The sequence below is a fragment of the Phasianus colchicus genome, chromosome Z (genome assembly GCF_987193195.1).
Source record: "Phasianus colchicus chromosome Z, bPhaCol1.hap1.1, whole genome shotgun sequence".
NCBI lineage: Eukaryota > Metazoa > Chordata > Aves > Galliformes > Phasianidae > Phasianus > Phasianus colchicus.
Genome location: NC_143476.1, coordinates 28,352,070 through 28,373,172, shown reverse-complemented (window position 1 = coordinate 28,373,172; position 21,103 = coordinate 28,352,070). Strand labels below are relative to the sequence as shown.

The 21,103-nt window shown below is 37.5% G+C and overlaps 1 protein-coding gene across 5 annotated transcripts in view; it reads right to left on the bottom strand.

Annotated features, from left to right (window-relative positions):
* Positions 1 to 21,103, bottom strand: part of ARB2A (ARB2 cotranscriptional regulator A) — a 259,865-nt gene that overhangs the window by 224,344 nt on the left and 14,418 nt on the right. For 4 of the 5 annotated variants that reach the window (XM_031605280.2, XM_090131936.1, XM_090131935.1 and 1 more), the window contains exons 2-4: positions 13,872 to 13,995; positions 8,646 to 8,747; positions 5,634 to 5,734 (exon numbers count right to left, since the gene is read on the bottom strand). In XM_031605280.2, the coding sequence (XP_031461140.1) occupies positions 5,634 to 5,734; positions 8,646 to 8,747; positions 13,872 to 13,977 (309 nt within the window). In that variant the 5' untranslated portion in view covers positions 13,978 to 13,995. The remainder of the gene's footprint in view (positions 1 to 5,633; positions 5,735 to 8,645; positions 8,748 to 13,871; positions 13,996 to 21,103) is intronic. The other variant, XM_090131934.1, reaches the window with a different exon arrangement.

The following is a 21,103-nucleotide window of genomic DNA, read 5'->3' as shown; positions in this document are numbered from 1 at the left end:
ATAAATATAAGGTATTTTTTTGTACTACGGTGTGGTAAGGGTAATAAAATGAACACAATTCATCTGCCATTTGGCTATACACAGATATTGTCAGACAGACAACAATGATGAGAGACTGCATATAGTCCCTGAATAAGACCACAGCAGACATACGATATCCACATATCCAGAGATATGATATCATCCACATCATAATCTTTGATATATAAGCCGCAGGTACAAGCAAATATCTCTTCATTAGTTATGACACTCACAAAAATATCTCAAATGTTAAACAATCTTTAAGCAACCACCAAACTATAGTCACCCAGTGCTAGACCTAACAGTTACACAGAGAGATAAGCAGGAACTGTCTCTTAATGCTAGGGATAATCTGGTATCTGTATGATTGTGGAAGGAGAACATCCACATAATCTTTATCAAGTGAAATCTTGTTAACATAATCTGTACAACTGGCAAAATGGAAGGTGACATTCCAGCAATAAATTTTAGTAGTATTTATTTTATTATTTCAGCTAATTTTGATGTCATGATCAAGCAGGAACTGACTGCTGGTGACTTCTGCAGCCATATTATCAATTGAAAGAGCAGAACAATGAATACAATTATCTGGTCAACGTGCAAAGAGACATACATCATACAAGTCTAATTCAGAGAATAATCCAGGATTCAAATACCAATAACTCCTTCTCAAATTGAAAAAAGAAAAACAAAACAAAAACAACCCCACAACTCAACCTTGAACTGGAACAGTATGTGTGCAACAATTAAACTGTTGTCACAAAACTGTTTTCAATCCTACTTCAAACTTGCCATATGGATTAATCGGCAGTTAGAAGCAGCTGCAGCACAATGTTCTGTGCACTTCTGTTGCCGTTTTCATTTTTAAAAAGCAAATGGAGAGGCCTCTCCACAAAATTCAATGCTGCAATAGCAGTGACTGAACCAGAATCAGAAAATTATGAACAGCTCACTAAACTGTCTTTTAGAAGCACATATCAAGAGGCTGCAGAACAAATTGTGTGCCTGAAATAATAGATCAATGAATGAAGAATAAAGAGATCTAAGAAGTGGAGATGTTGACGAACCATTTTAATTTGTGAAGAATCAATTTCCATACAACCAGAGTAATGGCAGAACATCACAGGCAGAGTATTCATGATTTTAACAGCAAAAAATCATTGATTACCAAATGGAAATTTATTAATGTTCCAAGAAAGAGAGAATGATGCTGCAACGAGGCCAGGAACTACATCCACTCTTTAAATGAGTAATATGCAGTAAAAGGAGTCCACAGTGTATATCTACAATAAAAAAAAAAAGCCTTGAGCAGAGTAAGTAAATCCTCTTAAAAATGAGAAAGCAAGCAAACAATGACTGAACTAAGTATGGGAACAATGGCCACATTGTTTGTATAAAAATTGGAATATGAAAAACAAATATGAAATACACATTCATTTAAAAAAGAATTTCTTTTCAATAAATATAAGAAATGAATATTTAGAATGTTTTGTCTGAAGTCTAGCTACTTTCTCTTCTCTTTTTATGTTCAACCACATAAATATTCAGCCACAAGTACATGTGAGAGAATTCCTAAAGCCAGAGGATGGATGATGTTTCAAAGGAAAGCCCTAAGGTCACATTTTACTACACCACCTTACGAAGAATATGAGCCGCTGCTTCCTAAGCCACCACAGTTTGCTGAACATATCTTGCTTAGACTACAAAATGGTGAATCATAGGGTAATATACTTCTTCAGTTCTATTCAACATCTGCATAACTGGCCCACCAACCCATGGCACAAGAGAAGATTTTATGCATGCAAATGAACAACAGACTTTTGCCCAACCATGGGTTTTGTCAGTCAGTATCCCCTGAATTCTTAGATAACTATATAAACGCTCACTGTGCCAAAAAACAGATGATGAAGCATTTGAACATTTCTGGCTTGTATGAAGAACAAGCATGCAGCAGTAGCAAAGAGAGATCTTTCAGAGATACTTCACAGAGCCAAGTGACTTGCTATATATGATCATTCTGAACTGTTTACTTTTTCTTGGGGCTGAACTGAGGTTATCTTTTTTTCTGTACAAAGAAACAGTGGTCAAACCAGTGAAATATCTGGAAAAGGTCTCTCGGGCAATTCTAGAGAAGTACAAATCACTGCAGCATTTTGGGACCAGGACTATGGCTACCAAGTCTTGTTCTACTCTACCTAGTACCTTAAAGGGAAAGAAGTCTCTGGATCTGATGACAGTACAACAGACCCTATGGTTACACTAACTCCTGAAAAAGACTCTGTGGTTGCTTCAGCACCTGCAACAGGTCCTGCAATTCAATCAAAGAATCTTTGGCAGTAGCAGTCACCTCCATACACACACACACACACACACACAAAAAGCTGTAAAAGTCAGCTTGCTTAGTAAGGACAGAAACTCCTGCTAAAACTAGGTTGGAAGATGATGAGAAAGAATCAGGGCCATCTCAAGGATGGGAGGAGGAGTCGTCAGAACTCAAAACCACCTGATCCCCAACTCTCAGTGAGCTGCAAGACATATAAAAAGTCTTCAGACATAACCCAGATGAACATATTGTCAATTGGTTGCTCCAAAGCCGGGATAACAAGTCCAGTAGCCTGGACTTAGTGGGCAGTGAATCCAGGCAGTTGGAATCCCCTTTTAGGGAACAGGGTATTGGCAAAGCAATTGGAGAAAGGACATTAGCCTTCATCCTATGAAATTTACTGTTTTCAGCCATGAAGGAAAGATATCCCTTCAAGGAAGATCTGGTATGTTTCCCAAGTAAGCAGACCCGTTCCAAGAGCTCCATGTCTTTCTTGTACTGGGGGCTGCAGGCCTGGTTGCAATATTGCAGATGAGGCCTTACAAGCACTGAGTAGAGGGGCCTCTCCCTGCTGGTCACTCCTATTTTAACGTAGTCCAGAACACAGTTGGCCTTCCGGGTTGCAAGTGCACACTGCTGGCTCATGCTCAGTTTCCTGCCTACCAGGACCCCCAAGTCCTTCTCTACCTTCTCTGTGCATCTGGATGGCTTCCCTTCTCTCCACTGTATTGACTGCGCCACTGAGCTTGGTGGCATCTGCAAACTTGCTGAGGGTGCACTTGATGACATCATCTGTATCACTGATAAAGATGCTGAAGAGTACTGGTCCCAAGACCAACCTCTGAGGGTCTCCACCCTGACACAGAACCATTAAGCGCAACCCTTTGGCTGTGATGAGCCAACCAATGCTTCATCCACCGAGCGGTCCATCATTTAAATCCACACCTCTCCAATATACAGGGAAGGATGTGGTGAGGGACCATGTCAAAGGCTTCACAGAAGTCCTGGAAGATGACATCCGTCACCCTTCCCCCATCCATTGAAGCCGTCACTCCATCATAGAAGGCCACCAGACTGGTCAGGCACGATCTGCTCTTGGTGAAGCTGTGCTGGCTGTCTCAGATCATTTCTTTGTTTTGTATTTAACATTTAACATTTGCTTTAACATAGCTTCTAGGAGAATATGCCCCACAGTCTTCCCAAGCACAGAGGTGAGGCTCACTGGCCTGTAGTTCCCTGGGTCTTCATTTCTTCTTTCTTAAAAATGGGAGTATCGTTTCCCTTTTTCCAGTCATCCGGGACTTCATGGAACAGCCACGATTTTTCAATTATGATGTGGCTCAGCAAGCACATCAGCCGTCTCTCTCAGCACCCTAAGATGGATATCATCTGGCTCTATGGACTTACTTATATACATTCAATTGCATGAGGAGGTGTTGGACACGTTCTACCATTACAGTGGGACAGAATCTGCTCTCCACACCCTAGAGGCTCAGGGTCCTGGCAGACATGGGAAGCCTGACCACCCATGAAGACTGAGATAAAGCACTCACTGAGTACCTCAGCTTTTTCTGCATCTGAGGAAGCCAGCTCCCCATTACCTTTCATCAGAGGGGGAACACTGTCCTTGGCCAATCTCCTCCTGCCTATTTACCTATAGAACTTCCTCCTGCCTATTTACCTATAGAACTCCCTGTTATCTCTCACATCCCTCGCCAAGTTCAGCTCCATCTGTGCCTTGGCTTTCTTAATCCTATCTCTACACACACGGACAACAGCCCTGTATTCCTCCCAGGCTACACAGCCCTGCTTCCACTTCCTGTACACTTTCCTCTTTTCCTTGCAGGTCCTAGCGGAACCTTTTCAGAGATAGTTCACGAAGTAGCTTTTGGGCCAGTCGGGGAAGGACAAGATGTAAAAAACATGTTTACAGCTGGCAAGAATGGCCCCAGTTGAAGCATCTGACAGAAAGCAGCAGTGGAGAGTCAAGGTTGACTCCTAGGGTTTTTTGAACTGGGGATACAGAGGAACTTCCAGAGAATGATAAGCAACATGCCTTGTTCACGTCAGGTTCCTATCGTATTGCATGAAAGAATCAGAGGTAGAAGGCTGCTGCATGGAGCCCTACATGACAAGATGAAACTGGCTACTGTGGCCTGAATTAAGCAAGGTGTTATTCCATACCACATAACATCACATGGAAGGCTACGATTATTAACTATTTCCAATTCTTTCCACCATTCCACTTGGAAGGGAAGCGAGTGAACAGATGTGTGGCGCTCAGATGCATGCCAGGTAACTCTTCAGTAGCTAAGGAAGCAACGAAGACAAAACATCTAATACATGCAGGAATACATGAGTTTAATCTTTACTAAAACCGTTACACTAATGAAAGCAGATAAGCCATGAGGCACAGGAAGATTATGAATGACATGCCATGTTTCCATGGCAACATTATAAAGCCCCTCTTAGAAAAATACTCAACTTTGATGGTTTTGGGTGCAGAACTGCACACTCCCTTCCCTTAGGTTTCAATGTAAGCAGCAATGCTACCTTTAGAGAATAGCTGAAACTGCTCTTTCCATTGGGCTTAGAGGTTATGACTGTGCAACACACTATTTCGCATTGTCTGAGAATGACAATTTCATCTGTTCTTCTCAAACTGGTGCTAAAACTCCTAAAACATTATCAAATGAACTGGTAGAAACTGGAGTCATTTTCACACTGAAGAGTAACTGTATATGCTCTATTGTTTTTACGTCTATTACATCCACACCACCTCTACAGAAAGCCCAAGGAAATACTAGTAGCATCCAAATATCTAGTAGATAGCCACATATTTTGTTAATTAATCAAGCTTTCAAAACTCTACTTCACTTAGAGGCTTTCAGTATCTCCTAGAAATGAGAGAAGACCAACCAATTCATCCTTAGCTAGAAAGGACAGTGCGCCAGTTTTGCACCACTGGTTCACCTGAAGGAGAAGAAAGATAAATAACCACATAACATAATATTTTGTGACTTGCTTAATCACACTGGTGTTCTAGATTGAACACATACTGAAGTCGAATTGTAGTCTTACTTGCATCTTAAGCCACAGAGTAATAATGATATTACTGTTGCATTAGCAGGCAACTAAATCTGAAATAGCTTTTATTAAATGACTGCAGCCTCACTAGGTATTTCTTAAAATATTTATAATTAAAAGCATCATTCTATAGAGAAAAACAATAAAAACACAGAGCACACTAATACATATATGCATACATGCAGATACACAATTTACATACCTCTCCAAGAGCTTCATAGCGTTTCTGGTTCCATCTATGCAAGTCTTCACGATAATTAAATACAAATGGTTCCCCAGTTTTTGCATGTCTTAATTGCCCTTCTGAAAAAGAAACAATATCACTACATTTTAGAGTAGTTCTTCACTAAAAATAAAATACACTGCATTACTGAAAATTGCATAAGTCAAATATTTAAAAGACTGGATATTATGAATTCCTTCTTCTTTTCCTATGTCTGAGGAAGCCAGTTCCCCATTACTTTTCATCACAGGGAGAACTCTCTGTGGCCAGTCTCTTCCTGCCCATTTATCTGTAGAACCCAATCCAAAGATATAATATACAAGTGATGACAGTGAAATTACATGCAGGTATCAAGTGTCACAGTGTTTTGCAAGAAATATTTAAGACTCAACCTGTTGTGGATGAGGAGTGAAATATAAACATTTACAGATCAAATACTTCTCACCATATCAGCTAGGTGATCAAATTGTAGCTACAAATTGCCTACCTCAAAACCAGTCGTATTTCTAAAGACATGTAAGAACAAATTGGACTAATGATTGCAAGGAAACATTTACTTTCAAAATTAACATATCACTGAATCACAAAATTGTCAGGGTTTAAAGGGACCTCTAAAGATCATTGAGACCAACCCCCCTATAAAGCAGGCCCCTACAGGAGACTGCACAGGTAGGCGCCCAGGTAGGTCTTGAATATCTCCAGAGAAGGAGACTCCACAACCTCCCTGGGCAGCCTGTTCCAGTGCTCCATCATCCTCACTGTGAAGAAGTTCCTTTGCATACTGGATGGAACTTCCTATGCCCAAGTCTGTGGCAATAAAACATTTCTGGTTAATCTGAAAAAAAACCCAAAAAACAGAAAAAGAACTCTTGTCCACAATTAAGGTAAGGATTTTATTCCCGACACAGTACCAACAATTAGGACATCTTTATTAGCATACTGAAATTATAACAGTAGAATAAAGCAGAATCCTCAACCACAGCAAAACCACTCCCAAATTTGCAGAAAGTTACATTCCAGTGTGACTTTCTGCAATTGTCCTTCTTTATAGAAAAAGTTTAGTAGCACATCTGACCACAGATAAAGACTCTGCCTGCTTTGAAATAACAAGAATAAAATGGCAACCAATCAGGAATTAAGTTGCAGAAATGTTATCTTACTAGCAGTACTTCAGCTGATTAGAAAAAATCTCAAGTTATCTCAGAGCATTGTAAAATTGCAGAAAATCAGAGAAATGTTTAAAAAAAAAAAGTGCAAGTATATCCTAGAAAGCTGAAATGTCTAGGCAACGAAAATAAGATTTAACAACAAAATGTTTTAAACTGCTAAATCAGTTCATACATTTTCAAAGCTTTTGAATGTTGATTCCTGCTGCTTTAAATGATATATTTAAGGGCTAATATCTCTTAAGATTTCTGCCTATAAGTCTGTTTATTTGGCATTTTTTCCAAATCTGTCTTGCCCAATGTCCAGATCATTTTCCATGCACTAGTCTCCAAGGGAATATTTCTACCCAATGTCATATCCCTGTCTTGGGTAAAATATCCTTTCTATATTTTCTTTGTGACTCATCACTCAGCTGTTCATTTTCAGCTGATTATTCTTCAGTTATACTGTTCAATTCTAAATGCAATAGTGCTCTCCATAAGTAAGCTGGAATTCTTATTTTTTTGTTTTTCTTTCTGGTGCTCTTGTTCTCTCAAGATCCTCTCAATCTCATAAACATCATCTCTATTTCTCCCATCATAAAAAAAACCCAACTGTTTATAATTAAAAAGTATAAGACAAAACATGTTTATTACTTGTATAAAAGCAAAAGAGAGATCTTTTTCACCATACTGACCAGCAGAGTATGTAACAGTGTTTGCTACATTCTCTGGAAATCACTCAGCCTGTAAAGTTAGGGATGGAATATTCAGTAACATTATTTTAGAACATCATTCGCCAAAATTCAAATTTCAGCTCTTTTTATCAACCATATACGAACCATTAACTCTGAAGTCAGTAAGGAAGACAGTAGACACTGTGCAGATCTAAAAATAAGGAGCTGAAAAGTGACAGAGCTGAACCCCTCCCATCAAAGACAGAGCATCACTTTCATGACACTTTTAGTCTCTAAGTACCTTCCTGTGAAAGCCATCAGGGTATTAAAAAGCTAAGTGTTGCATAAATGACTATCATTTAAAGGAAAGCTCTTTTTTCCTTTAAAAGTGGAAGATGTAAGACAGGCAGATTTAGAAACTAAAGTTCCTCTGTTCACAGAACAGGCACTGCAAAGAAGTAGAATTGTAAATGTCCCCATTTGTCCTACAGGTTTCAAACAATCTTGAAAGAGCCCTTTTCCTGGAGTCTGGTATTACTTTAGCTCAGTGGCTTATCTCTCAGCTGGATTTCAAAATGTATGCACTGGAAATCATAAATACTAGTGCTCATTTTACATATAGATTCAGCTAGCTAATCTGACTTTCAGTCACAGACATTATCTGTAATGCAAAACCTTGACCTACAGAAGAGCCAACCTATCACACTGCTCATTTGCCAGTCACTATAAATATATGTGTTTTCCTATTGGTTTTAGTAAAATATCTGGAATAAGTTATCATATAAATAATCCCTATTCCCCTTGGATCAATAGAAATCCCTCAGTTTCTTAAATGAGTGACCACTCTTTTACTTTTCAGTGTGAATGCTAAAGAAACTATTTTCAGAACTTCTGCACTAACATTTCCACAACAGAAAACGGAAACCATACAGTACACACAGTACAACCCTCAAACCTACAGTACTGTAGAAATTGAGAAATTTGTTGGTAGTTTCATGATATTAAAAAAAAATATATATCTATTACTTAGTTAGATTTACAAGGCTGTTATCCTAAAGCTTAAAATTTTATTCTTAAAAGAAAACTGTAAAATTCTAATGATTTATAATGTATAATTAAACTGCTGATAACCCCTCAACATAATTTTAAGGATAGCATGTATGACTTACTTTCATTAAAAGTGTACTCAAATCCTTCCAGAGTATCAGGAAATTCAAGTGGTGGTTCATCTTTTTTCATCAGTTCATCCAAGTCTATTCTAGACAATAAATCTAAAAAAGGAAAAGAAAAATTACATAATACATGCTATGTCTTCTTTAGTTATAATCACTGAAAAAATCAGTTTATTAAGATTAGTAGTTCTTAAAGACAGAAGGACAACCTACATAATATGAAATATACAACTTCATTATTCGAAATTTTCCTCCAGCTTCAATACCTCTGCCTCCTCTACAGAAAAGTTATTTATTTATTTACCTGACTATCACTAATGTCAAGCAAAAAATGTCCAGAAACAGACACCAAAGACACAGCAATTTGTTTCAATGATTTGTTACACTTAATTTTAGAAATGTCTTTGGTTTCTAGTATGCATCAGATTTTTACCATTAATTTATCCAGTTTCAGAATCATGGCATTGATACATTCCCATTTGCCTGCTTGAAGAGTTCATATTATCAAACGTACGCTGTCTCACAGCCATTTACGAGCTGCAATTACAACTCTTGTTACCCCTCCCTTTCACACCCCAACAGACTGTGCAGTCTGAATCCTTCTCTTGACCATGATCCTTTAATAATTCCCAAGGCAAAGAAAATGATCATCAATTTAATAGCAAGCCATGATATGTACATTCTTTTCAGATCCCTTGTTTTCTAAGACGATATATCCTGATACAGGATATATCATACATTATTATTTCATACATTAATGAAAGAATGCTAAAATAAATCCAACTTGCATACTTCAACTCTATATTTAAGGATTTAGAATAACCAGCAGCAAGAATATAGGAACATCTTTTGCTTACTTCTAAGATATTATTGCATAAAAATAGTAGTGCACTATCATCTCCTCACTGCTCATCATGTACACAAATACTATCCTTTTAACATACTTTCTGATCATTAAAATATGATGATTAATAAAATATTAGCACAAAATAATTGAGCAAGATTTCACTGAAAAGCATTTCCCTACTTTTTCCATACATGATTTTGAAAACCACGCAAATATTCAGTTCAGAAGTGCTATATTGATTTTGTACTATTATGAGTATAATTCCAAATATTACCAGTGAAATGCCTTAAGAATTCTAATTACATTTATTACCTTTACCATCTAAATTCATATCTCAAAGAAAATACAACCGTTTCGAAAGGCTCAATTTCTTTAAACTTGCTTTGTTTGACATTGACCACTCTTATATCTCTTAATAATTCTAAATAATTATTTAAGGTAGTCTCTTTTTTTATTAGTCTTGCAGTCAGTAATGATCTTCTAAGTCCCCCACATTATCTAAGCCTAGCATTGACACACTGGGCAAGGGAAGTGTCCCCCTCTGCCCTTATGAGGCTCTATCTGCAGTACTGGGTTCAGTCCTGGGGCCTCTACCAAAAGAATGATGTAAAGGTATTAAGAGTGGGTCCAGAGGAGGGCCACAAGGATGATCAGAGGGCTGGACCACCTCTTCTATAGGGAAAGGTTAAGGAAGTTGGGTTTGTTCAGTCTGGACAAGGCTCCAGAGAGAACTCACTGCGGCCTTCAGTACTGGAGGTGAACTTATAAGCAGGAGGAGGAGTAACTTTTTATGTGATCTGATTGTGATAGGACAAGGAAGAATAACTATAAAATAAAAGTGGGGCAATTTAAATTAAACATCAGGAGAATTTTCACTCAGAACGTGGCGAGGCCCTGGCACAGCTGCCCAGAGAAGCTGTGGTGCCCCATCCCTGGAGGCGCTCAAGGCCAGGTTGGATGGGGCCCTGGGCAGCTGAGCTGGCAGAGGGCAGCCCTGCCCACAGCACAGGTGCTGGAATTGGGTGGGCTTTAATGTCCCTTTCAACCTGAGCCGTTCTATGATCCTATGAAAACTGCCTTCAACTGTCTTGAATTCTAAGTGAATAACCCAAGGAACTGTCTTCAGGTGATCTGACATTCATTCCAGCCTCCATACAACTATTTCCAGCTCCTCCTTCCCTAAATGATTTCACTGGATAAAGCTGGAGAACCCTTGTAACTCTAACATCTCACAACTGATATTGTGGTGCCTGAGTACCACTGTGATATCTAAATGGCTAGGAGATTTCTAAATGCAGCTTTTAAAAACCATAGCTCACTTTTTCATCAAATCTGTTTCATCTACCATGGGACAGGAAGTCTCACGGCATTCCATTTACATAATCAATCTTAAGCTTGCTCTTCTGGATTGTCTTTTGAAAGTTCTTAGCAAGTCACTCTGGTTCTCAACCAAATAATAAAATGATAAAGAAGAAAAAAAACAGTAAGTTAGTCAAACAGGTTTTTTTTTGCTATAGGATACAAAAAGCACTCCCTTTCTTCCTCTGTATTTTCACAGTGTAAAGATAACCAAAATAGTCATTAGCACTTCACCTGTTCTTAGGGAAGAGACTCCAGACACACCTGTACAATTTAAATGCACCAAAATTTTCATGTCTTCTTGCTTGGAAACGTGCTTACAAAGAAGTGTCAGTTACTATATGAAAAGAACTCAGCTCTTGAGTAGCAAGAGCAGTATTATATAGGTTGATCTGAAAAGTAATGCCTCCTATTTATTTCCATGGAAACTACAACAGATACAAAGAACACAATAATACTATTCGATAAGACCAAATTCTCAGCTACAAAACACATTTTTCAACATAGTCATCACCAGCAGCTATGCATTTTTGCCAGCAATGAACAAGAGCCTACAAGCCCCACTCATAATAATCTGTTCCAGTGAAGTTGACTTGGTGTTTCACAGCTGATACAGTGGCATCATTGACAGGAAAATGTCACCCATGCAGTTCATCTTTCACTGCCCCAAACAGCTGGAAGTCAGAAGGTGCATATTTGTCCTATACAGTAGGTGTGGTGTGTCAGTCCAGCCAAAATTGGCGATATGCTCTACAGTCTTCAAATTGGTACAGGGCCTTACATGGTCATATTGGAAGAGAATGGTTGTCTTCTTCTCAGGTATGATTCTGGAAGTCCAAGCCTTTATTTTAGTGCTGCATCTTGACACTGCTAATGATGTGTTCCAGGAACCTGTCACTTTCAGTCTCATGTGGATCCCCCCATCCCCAGGCTGGATGTGGCTCTGGGCAGCCTGGTCTAGCGGCTGGAGGCCCTGCATGCAGCAGGGGGGTTGAAACTAGATGATTCTTGAGGTCCTTTTCAACCCAGGCCATTCTATGGTTCTATGATCTGGGTTCAATAGATGCTGACACTGCGTCCTTTCTGTTCTTATGTGAGCATTCCTGGAATGCACATTGTGCAAACTTTGCAGTATTCCATTGTTTACAATGAACTGCAGCCAATACTCAGCTCTTTACAAAGTTCCTTGCTTACAGTCCACTGACTTATGTGGATGAGCTATCAAGCTTCATTTCATGGCATGACAGTTGTGTGTGGTCAACAGAAACACTGCTTGTCTTTCATGCCATTGCTGCTGCTGCTGAAACATACCATCCACCACCTCACTACGCTCACATCCACTACTTGGACCCCATCAACATTCAGCAAATGTTAATGAATGTCAATGACTGCCATTTTTTCAGCATGGAGGAATTCAGTGATGCTCCTTTACTCCATATGCCCTTCAAAGCCAGACACCATTTTATCAGACTGCCGTTCTGCTGCCATCCGTCACATGGCAGCAACATGTAAAGGAATATCAATAGGAAGGTTCAATCACTACTATCATAACACCAACATTCACCTCTGACATCATGGTCAACACAATAAACTATGAGGCATTACTTTCTGAACAGCCCTTGTAAATGAAATACATGAAGCTTACCTTCAGTATTTAAAGCAGCTCTTGATTTACACCTACAATCTGAGCCTTACAGGAAGACTTCAGTTGGCCAGTGTTCCAAACACTGAACCACTCACCTTCCTGTGCCATTCCTCCTCTCACAGCTAGATAAAGTGTGCTAGCAAATTCTTAGATCCTTTCAAAATCTGATCAATCGTTCTTTCACTCTCAAATTCAATTATAGTTGGGTTCAACAGAGCTCAAATTTAAGTGATTTGCAGGGGTCTTTCTTTCTATAGCTTAGTAGGAGTTCACCAGGTCACATGAAGAAAATCACACCCTCCCACTAAGTTTAAATTTTTAATTATTAGTCATTTCTTAAGGCACTTAAGGGGAATAGCTTTAAACTAAAAGAAATGGGATTTATGTTAGATGTTAGGAAGAATTTTTTTTACTCAGAAGGTGGTGTGGCACTGACTGACCAGAGAATCTGTAGATGCCCCATCCCCGGAGATGTTCCGCGCCTGGCTGGATGATATCCTGGGCAGCCAGATATAGCGGCTGTCACACTTGCCCACAGCAGGAAGTTGGAACTAGATTAACCTTAATGTCTCCTTTAATCTAAGCCATTCCCTGACTCTGATTTTTGTGTAATAATCCTTAATAGACAATCAAATTAATGTCAAGTTTAAAATTGAGGTTTTACTTTTCCAAACATTAAGCAAAATTGAGCATATGTTCAACAAAATTAGTACAGATTTGAATAAAGTAACACACAGGTTTTCACCAAGCCTTTCACAAATACACAATTTTAAATTAAGAAACACTATCTACTATCACTGTATAACAGAAGATGCATTTCTAATAACATATTTATGCAAGTCCAATTCTCTAAAAATGTTATCAATTGCACTTATTCTTCCCCTTATGAAATTTACTACCTAAATCACTAGGATTGTGTAATTTTTTTTTCCCCAAGCATAAAATACAAAGAAAATTCTTCAAAATCAGTACAGATATAAATGTCCTGAAAATGGTTTCCCTGCTAACATACCAGAGTTAAAGGGATTTTTAAAAGCTGTAATACGGATAGTTAATTCTAAAACATAAGTGGCACAAAAATTAAATTATACCTTCCAGAAAATAAGATCACAGAAGTACCAAAGGATAATTATGAAAATTATAAAATTAATGGATTTCTTACTCTGCTACTGCTTACCACAGACCATTATTTTTAAGTCATCTTATAAAACTATTGAAAACGGACATTACACATACAGTCTAATCGTCTCGTCCAGTACTGCAATTCCGAGATTCTAACCCACAGCAAGATCAAAGTACTTTCCCTTCCTTAATATTAATAACTGTTTCTGAAAATTCTGTATACGTGAAAAGAAGGCAAAAGTATTCATACCCTTTAATGCAGTAGTCTTTTCTTTTTCATCAGGGACTCCTTGCTGGAGTTGAGCCATCATTACCCAAGCTGTCAGCAGATTTAAAATACTAAAATATAAGTGCATCTATCTTCAAATGACAATCTGAAAATCAACAAGTTAAACATTAACAAATTTGACTTCTATTTCAAGGGATCTTATTTGTTAACACATATATAAACAGAACTGCATATAAAACAGAACTCGTTTCAAAAACAAAGCTTCCTGAGTATAAATGCCAGTATATATATACACCAAAGCTGAGTACAAATACCAGTATATTAAATAAAATTTAAATTGACTCTTTCCTCTTTTCAAAACGTATACTTGACACAGTAGAGTCTCATCACGCTATCACAGATTTAGAGGTTTCACAATGTAGTGTAACACAAACTCCTCTATCATGTGGGGTCAAAGATCAAAATTCACAAGAATAAATACTAACTTCTCCCTAATACTGAAGGGACATTGATTTATTCAACAGTAATTTATTGCAAATCTAACGTAAGATTAGTAAATGATTAGCTTTTTGGAGAAGCACGACACTTGAAAGACACTTGAAACCAAACATAATTAACTGAACTTCCAAAATCTCCACAGATTTTTCAACTTCAATTACTTAGATTTAATTATTCTTGCTGTATCATATAGCTTTCAGTTTTTACTAAAGTTATAATAAGGAGTACATAGCTCAAAACCATTATCTCCATTGAAATTTATCCAGTAAATGTCCAGGTACAGACTAGGTGTCAGTATCTATACAAAACATATGTCTAAATTTTTTCCTATTGCACAGAAGGCAACCCAGACATTCAAATCTGCAATCCCTTTCATCTTGAATCTGACACTAAGGGAGCAAACTACCAAATCACAATCATTGCTTCTCCCTTTTCAATAAAAAGACTTCTATGTATTGAGTCCTTTTTTTCTTCATCCTTTTAGTTGTTTCATCTGTCAGTCATGAACAATTTGTTTAACTCTTCTTCACAATATATACTTCATCATGGACAAATCTGCATGAAGTGCATCCCTGTAGCAACCTGCAACTTCTAAACAAAGAGCAATACAATATACCCAGTGTACTGCTGCTCCCTAAGAGTTGCAGCCATAAAGAATTCCAAAATGGTTTTTAAGTAGTTCACTGTAAGAACAGCAGAGGAAAAAAAAAAAAAAAACAATAACAACAACAAAAAAATTGATAAGGACACAGAGTGGCAGAGAATGAGAGCATTTTTTTCTTCACAGAAATTACTACATTAAATTAGAGAAATATTACCCAAAATATTTTCTCGTAGATTAAGGAAAAAAATAACATAAGTAACTGATAGTTATTAACTAAGGAGATTTTTTTTTCTTTTAAGTTACTGTTCAAGACAGTTTAACAATTTATTTTAAAAGTTTGGCCTAGGTTAGCCTTTGATGCCTTCCTTGGTGGTTCTAACCAAGCTGCTGTGAAATGAGAATGCATTGTCCAAGTCTCTTATAAACGTAATTCAACCAGAAAACTTCTGCTTTGATTATGCACTCTAAAAAAAAAAAAAAAAAAAGGTACAACTTCACACGATTAAGTTAAAATGGCCATCTCATAGCTAACACTTTAATCATGTTAGCAGTGACAACACAAGTAATGAATAAGAAGGACAGGAAAGCCACAGCTATATTTTTTCTATTTTCTGGCATATAACATATTCAATATAAATATTAAAATGGCTCAAACATTGATTTGCACATGTGGATTTTTTGAACGACGTTTCTCAGATGCTTCCAAATAGTTCACTGACAAGATGACCACATAGAAAATCTTGCCCATCATCAATCTGTATGTTTGCAGCATAAAAACATATACATTCCAGTTAATCACATTAGAAAACAAACAAAATCATTCCAATTACATTTACTGAAATTCCCATAAAGTGACAGTGATACTGATTTGTGATAAGTATCACTGGGGAAGTCCTCCCTACAAGACATCTAAAAATTCATATTTGAATATAGTTCAGGTAATGCAGCCACAAATCACAAACCAGTGTTTAAAAACATGTTATTCACCAGCGTAAGTAATACAGAATTTATCCACACAGATTCACCTTCATAAAATAATCCCCACCAATTACTCTGAAAAATCAATGCAGTGACAAAGAATTTCAGCTACTTTTGTTTCTCCACTATATACCTGGTAATCTAAGCAGACCTGGTCACTGAGGAAAGACCAGATAACTTACAGGCTCTCTACTAAATTTAGAAGCACCAATTATAAATAAATAAACCTCATTTTAACTTTGGGATAAAATTTCCAGTTCTTTTTGTCAAAGTAAAAAACCTGTTACAGCAGCCACTGGAGGGAGGACTTGATATTAAAATGAGGATGAAACAAGCATACAGAATTTTATGTATTGTTTACAAGAATAGAGCATTCCACTGAAACACTCACTGATATTTGTTTAAATGACAAACAGAAGAAATTAGATGAGAGGGCTTGATTTCCTTTCTTTCACAAATAGATGTTGAATGCGCTGGAGTCTGATGGTCCAGAAACAAACAGTGGAAACATTACAGAGCTCCCTGAATACTTACTTACTCAGTGCAGCTAATTAGATGTTTTATAAAGGATCATCTTTTATTTGTTTGTTCCAGTAGCTAAGACAAGCACATGATCTAAAGACAACAGTTATTATTTTCATGAGAAATTATTTTCCAAGTATCATGCCTTTGCAATCAAACTTCAGTGATCTATCAGAAAATATATTACACGTATTCTTCAACCTCCATGTCTAGCAATACTGAATATCATTTTGCATCATAAATATTTTGGCTTCACATGGGACAGGAAGCATTTTCACCAGAACCCTACTAATATAACTGGTGAATTCACAAACAAATGATCACCGAGTTTGAAAACAACAAACAAAACAGACATTTCACTCTTATGGTAAGATGTACACATATTTCATGTTCTTTTTCGTGAAGAAGTACCGGAAACTTGGACCTTGACAGTGCTTGATTTGAAAATGAGCAGTATCAAAGTATATGTTCTATTGTATTCTGACTCTGAAACAATGCACACAAACAGATTTTTAGAGACTTGTTTTTTTCCAAGATGCAAATCCAGCTAGAAATGCAGCAAAAAAACCCAACACTTTGTATAAGATTTTGCCCTACATTAGCAATGGTTGAAATAAAGTCAATGTACAAAGTACAAATATTCCAAGTAAAGGACATAAATAATCGCAAAGCTAACCCATTAAAAGTGCACCACAGAAGAAAACATTGGCACTATCAGGCAGCAAAAATCTATATAGTTTATCTGAATATGAGTCACAAGAATGCCTGGTTACAATGCTTTATTAGAAGACAGCTGAATTAGTCTTGCTTTTTGTAAACCGACATTCTAAGCAAAGGACAAGTAGGGATTAGACTAGTGCAGTGTTCCTGCTAAGACCCAGTTTTACTTGAAATAGATATCTGGATGACAGCTAGGTTCTTCGTTCTTTTTCTGTATAGGCTCAGAAAAAAACACAAAATACATTTTGTAATCTGTAGTTGATTTTTTGTTTGTCTAATTCTATTTTATCCCTGTTTATAGGACATGACATTCAACATCAATAACATTGCTTCAATTAACGTTATATTTCACTTTCTTCTACTTATAAAGACCTTATTTTCTTACAGGTTTCCCACACTTTAGCTCTGAAGGACAATTATTTCCAGTCTGCTTTAGACTAAATGGTTTTGAGTAGGTTCAGCTAAAATGTCAACATCTTGTATATGAAGAAAGTTCAGAGACAGTATCTTTTACTCAGTTTTGCTGTTAATGAGCAGCTACGGCATCTCCATGTTGCGGAGATCAGAAACTTTGCCAGAGGATCAGTTTAGCATGCAGCATGTGCCTCTTCCTTCTCCTCTTAGAGCCTGCCCAGATCTGCACAAGTAAAACTTGCTTTTCGCACACATTTATTACACACTTATTAAGACTTATCAGGATTTCTAGAAAATTTACCTATTTGCCTAGAGCCCACTCCATACAGTTGCAAAAAACCAGAGGGAAGGACACACAGGAGGAGAGTGCTGGAAGAGCAGGATCTTTTACCACTTTAGTACAAAGAAATTGGCAAGGATCCCCAAATCCCTGAATCTTGGTACATCTTCACATTCTAACAAATGGTGGTGGGATTTGCTGATAAAGTACAAGACTGCAGCTGCCACTACAGGTTGGTTTATTTTCACACGATTTACCTTCTAATATTATTTACCCCTTAAGCTCAGTAGGCATTTTACTATGAACTATATGTACTAATGCCACAATCATGGCTGTTTACAAGGGACTGAGAGACTAACATGATGGTCTTATCATTAACCAGCAGAAGGTTCAAAATGAGCATCTAAGAATTTTCTGCAGCAGCAATACCAAATGCTTAACACAGTACTCTTTAAAGCACTGATTTTATATATATTTTAAGTGTGTACAGAACCCCATTTATTTGGTTGAGGCAGATGGGTACTGTCTACTGAATCACGCAAGTAATTCTGGAGAAAGAAAAAGCAACCCTGCAGTGGAGATGCAAGAACGGTGCCTAGGATAACTCTACTGAAAGAAAGAATGTGCTCTTAAACAACTCTGTTCCTGTCAAACGAAATGTTCTCAGATAATTTCTTCCTGTACTTCTCTCATTTTCTGGGTGTTCAATGTGAGCTGAATCCGCTTCAGTGCTCAGAAGCAGGAATTGCAAGATTCCAGTTTTAAAACCTGGAAGAATCTTCCCTATTTTTTTCAAGCTCAGCACTCCAGATGAGTCTATGCTGCTGAGCAGGGAATTAATTTCATGATCCCTCTTCTACCATCACCTACCACAAAAATGCCAGAGAATCCTCTACACACAGTAGATGATAGGGAAAATTAAAGGAATCAATGTTGATGAAGAACTACTATCCTGCAATTAAAGCCTCAAAAAAAGTCCATGTAACACACAGCAATGTTATATGCAATATAAGATTTGCACTGTGTTGTTCCATGGTACACAGGACTACATATCAAGCAATGGGGACAAATAGCAATGTCGAAGAAACACAAATTTGGCAAACAGTTGTGTGTGAAATGGTCTTTAATTACAGAACCATATTTTCTCACAGTGTACATTGCAAGGATAAGTAATATTGGCACAATATTACTTCATAATTGCCCTGTGACAGTTTATAAAAAAGAAAACTGTCTAGGATGAATTTTTAAGATGATTGCCTTAGACTGCTGGTTTTAACAGAATTCTGGCTTGAAAGATGGGGTGGAGAATACTGACTCTCAACAGCCTCATCTCTGTACATACTAAGTAGTTAGAGGACAAAGCCAGAATTTTTAATCCTTTTTTTTAATGTCAGCTTCTCTCAAGCAATCCCATGGGTCAGCTGGGAAGGGAAAAAGCCCTCTAAAAACAGAAAAACTCTGAGACTATTAAAAGAACCTTCTCTTAGGAGAGACACCAAAGTAATTTGCAGGACCACTACAGACAAAGAGGGAGAGACTAGAAAATTCCCGGGAAATCATTTCTGCTTTGGCTACCATCAAAAGCTGCCTAGATATGTATGTGTCTAGTACTTTAACTTTTTTTCCCTCTCCCTAACTCTGCTCTGCTCTTAATAGTTTGACTTTCAAAAGAGCTATATGCCATTAATTGAAGACTACTGAAAAGACAACTGACACAGTAGCTGAGGATCCAATGAACACAGGCTGTTAGCCCAGATCCTAGCACACAGCAAAGTATTTTTAATCCTCCTCAAGACTCTCAGCTGAGAGGGAGCGCAAAAAGAGCCTAGGGAAGGGTAAGGGGTGCCTCCAGCTTTCTGGGACATACCTCTTTTCTCTGTCTCCTATCAGAAGGTGTACATGCAAAGAATTAACATCACCATCCAGACTATTCTGCTTCTAACAAAAATACAGCAGTATCTAAGACCAAAGGAAGCTATACCAATTAAATCACACACAACAGAAATAAGCATGTGAGCCTACTGAAGACATCAGTTTATCATCAAGACCCGCTACTTTGGTATCAGACACTCCAGATTCTCACAGTGTATATACCTCTTCTTTGCAGCACTGTCTGCCTCAATGAATCTACCCTACAGCTCTGCCCACCATTTCTTCCACCACAAGAAATTTCTCCCCTTTCAGCATTTTTCTCAGCTCTACTAATACTAATACTCACATTTCTTTGTCTGCTCCTCTACCTTAGAAGCAGCATATATTTTCTGGCCAACTGAACAGAGTAGTACTGTTTCATTTCAACCATCTATCATGCAAAGCAAATACTTATATGAAACACATGAAGTCTACAAATTTGGTTTTGTATCACTTATGAGCACCACATTACATTATAAATAAATGATATGAACAATATAAACAAATGATTCATTTAGTCCATAGTTTAAAAACAACTTTATCTTAAAATTCTGATCGGCAGATTTCTTTTGCTTTCTACTACAAAATAACAAAAAGAACCAAGATAAAGCAAGGAAAGTAGACATGCATCTTGTATAAACTTCAGAAAAATGTGGAAAAATATTCTACTAATTGCCTAGTTTAGTAAGTACAATCAGACTTCTCTAGATAGCTCTGCTACTGTCTTGCCTCCTATCTTTCTGTATCTGCCCAGAGTCAATCGTGGCATCATAGAGCAGAGTAGTTTGGAAAAAATCTCTAGAAATCATCTGGAGCAACCTTCTGTCACAAGCATGGCCTATTCATCAGGTAATCCAGCGTAATGCCAAGATCAGCCTTCACTATTTCCAGTAAGGGAGACTCCACTGCTCCTCTGCAGAACTTATTCTCACATTTAATATTTCTAGTGGATTTTCTTTTCCTTACATCCAGATGCAGTTTCCTGTCTCACCATACATCCTTATGAAAAAGAAACTTAAAAAGACAACTTCTTCACCATGAATACCTTCTAGAAATTGGATGATTGAGGAAATCATTCCAACTCTTCTCTCTGCTAAACATCCTTGAACCATTCTTCAAATGCCAAGTTCTCTAATCATCCTGGAGACCACCTGCTAGATCTACAATTTCACAACATCTGTCTTGAACTGAGGAGACAAACAAGATGAAGCACAGAATTACAGAAACACCAGGGTTGGAAAACATCTACAAGATCATCCAGTCCAGCCATCCACCTATCACCAATAGCTGTCACTAAACCATGTCCCTCAACACAAAATCCAACCA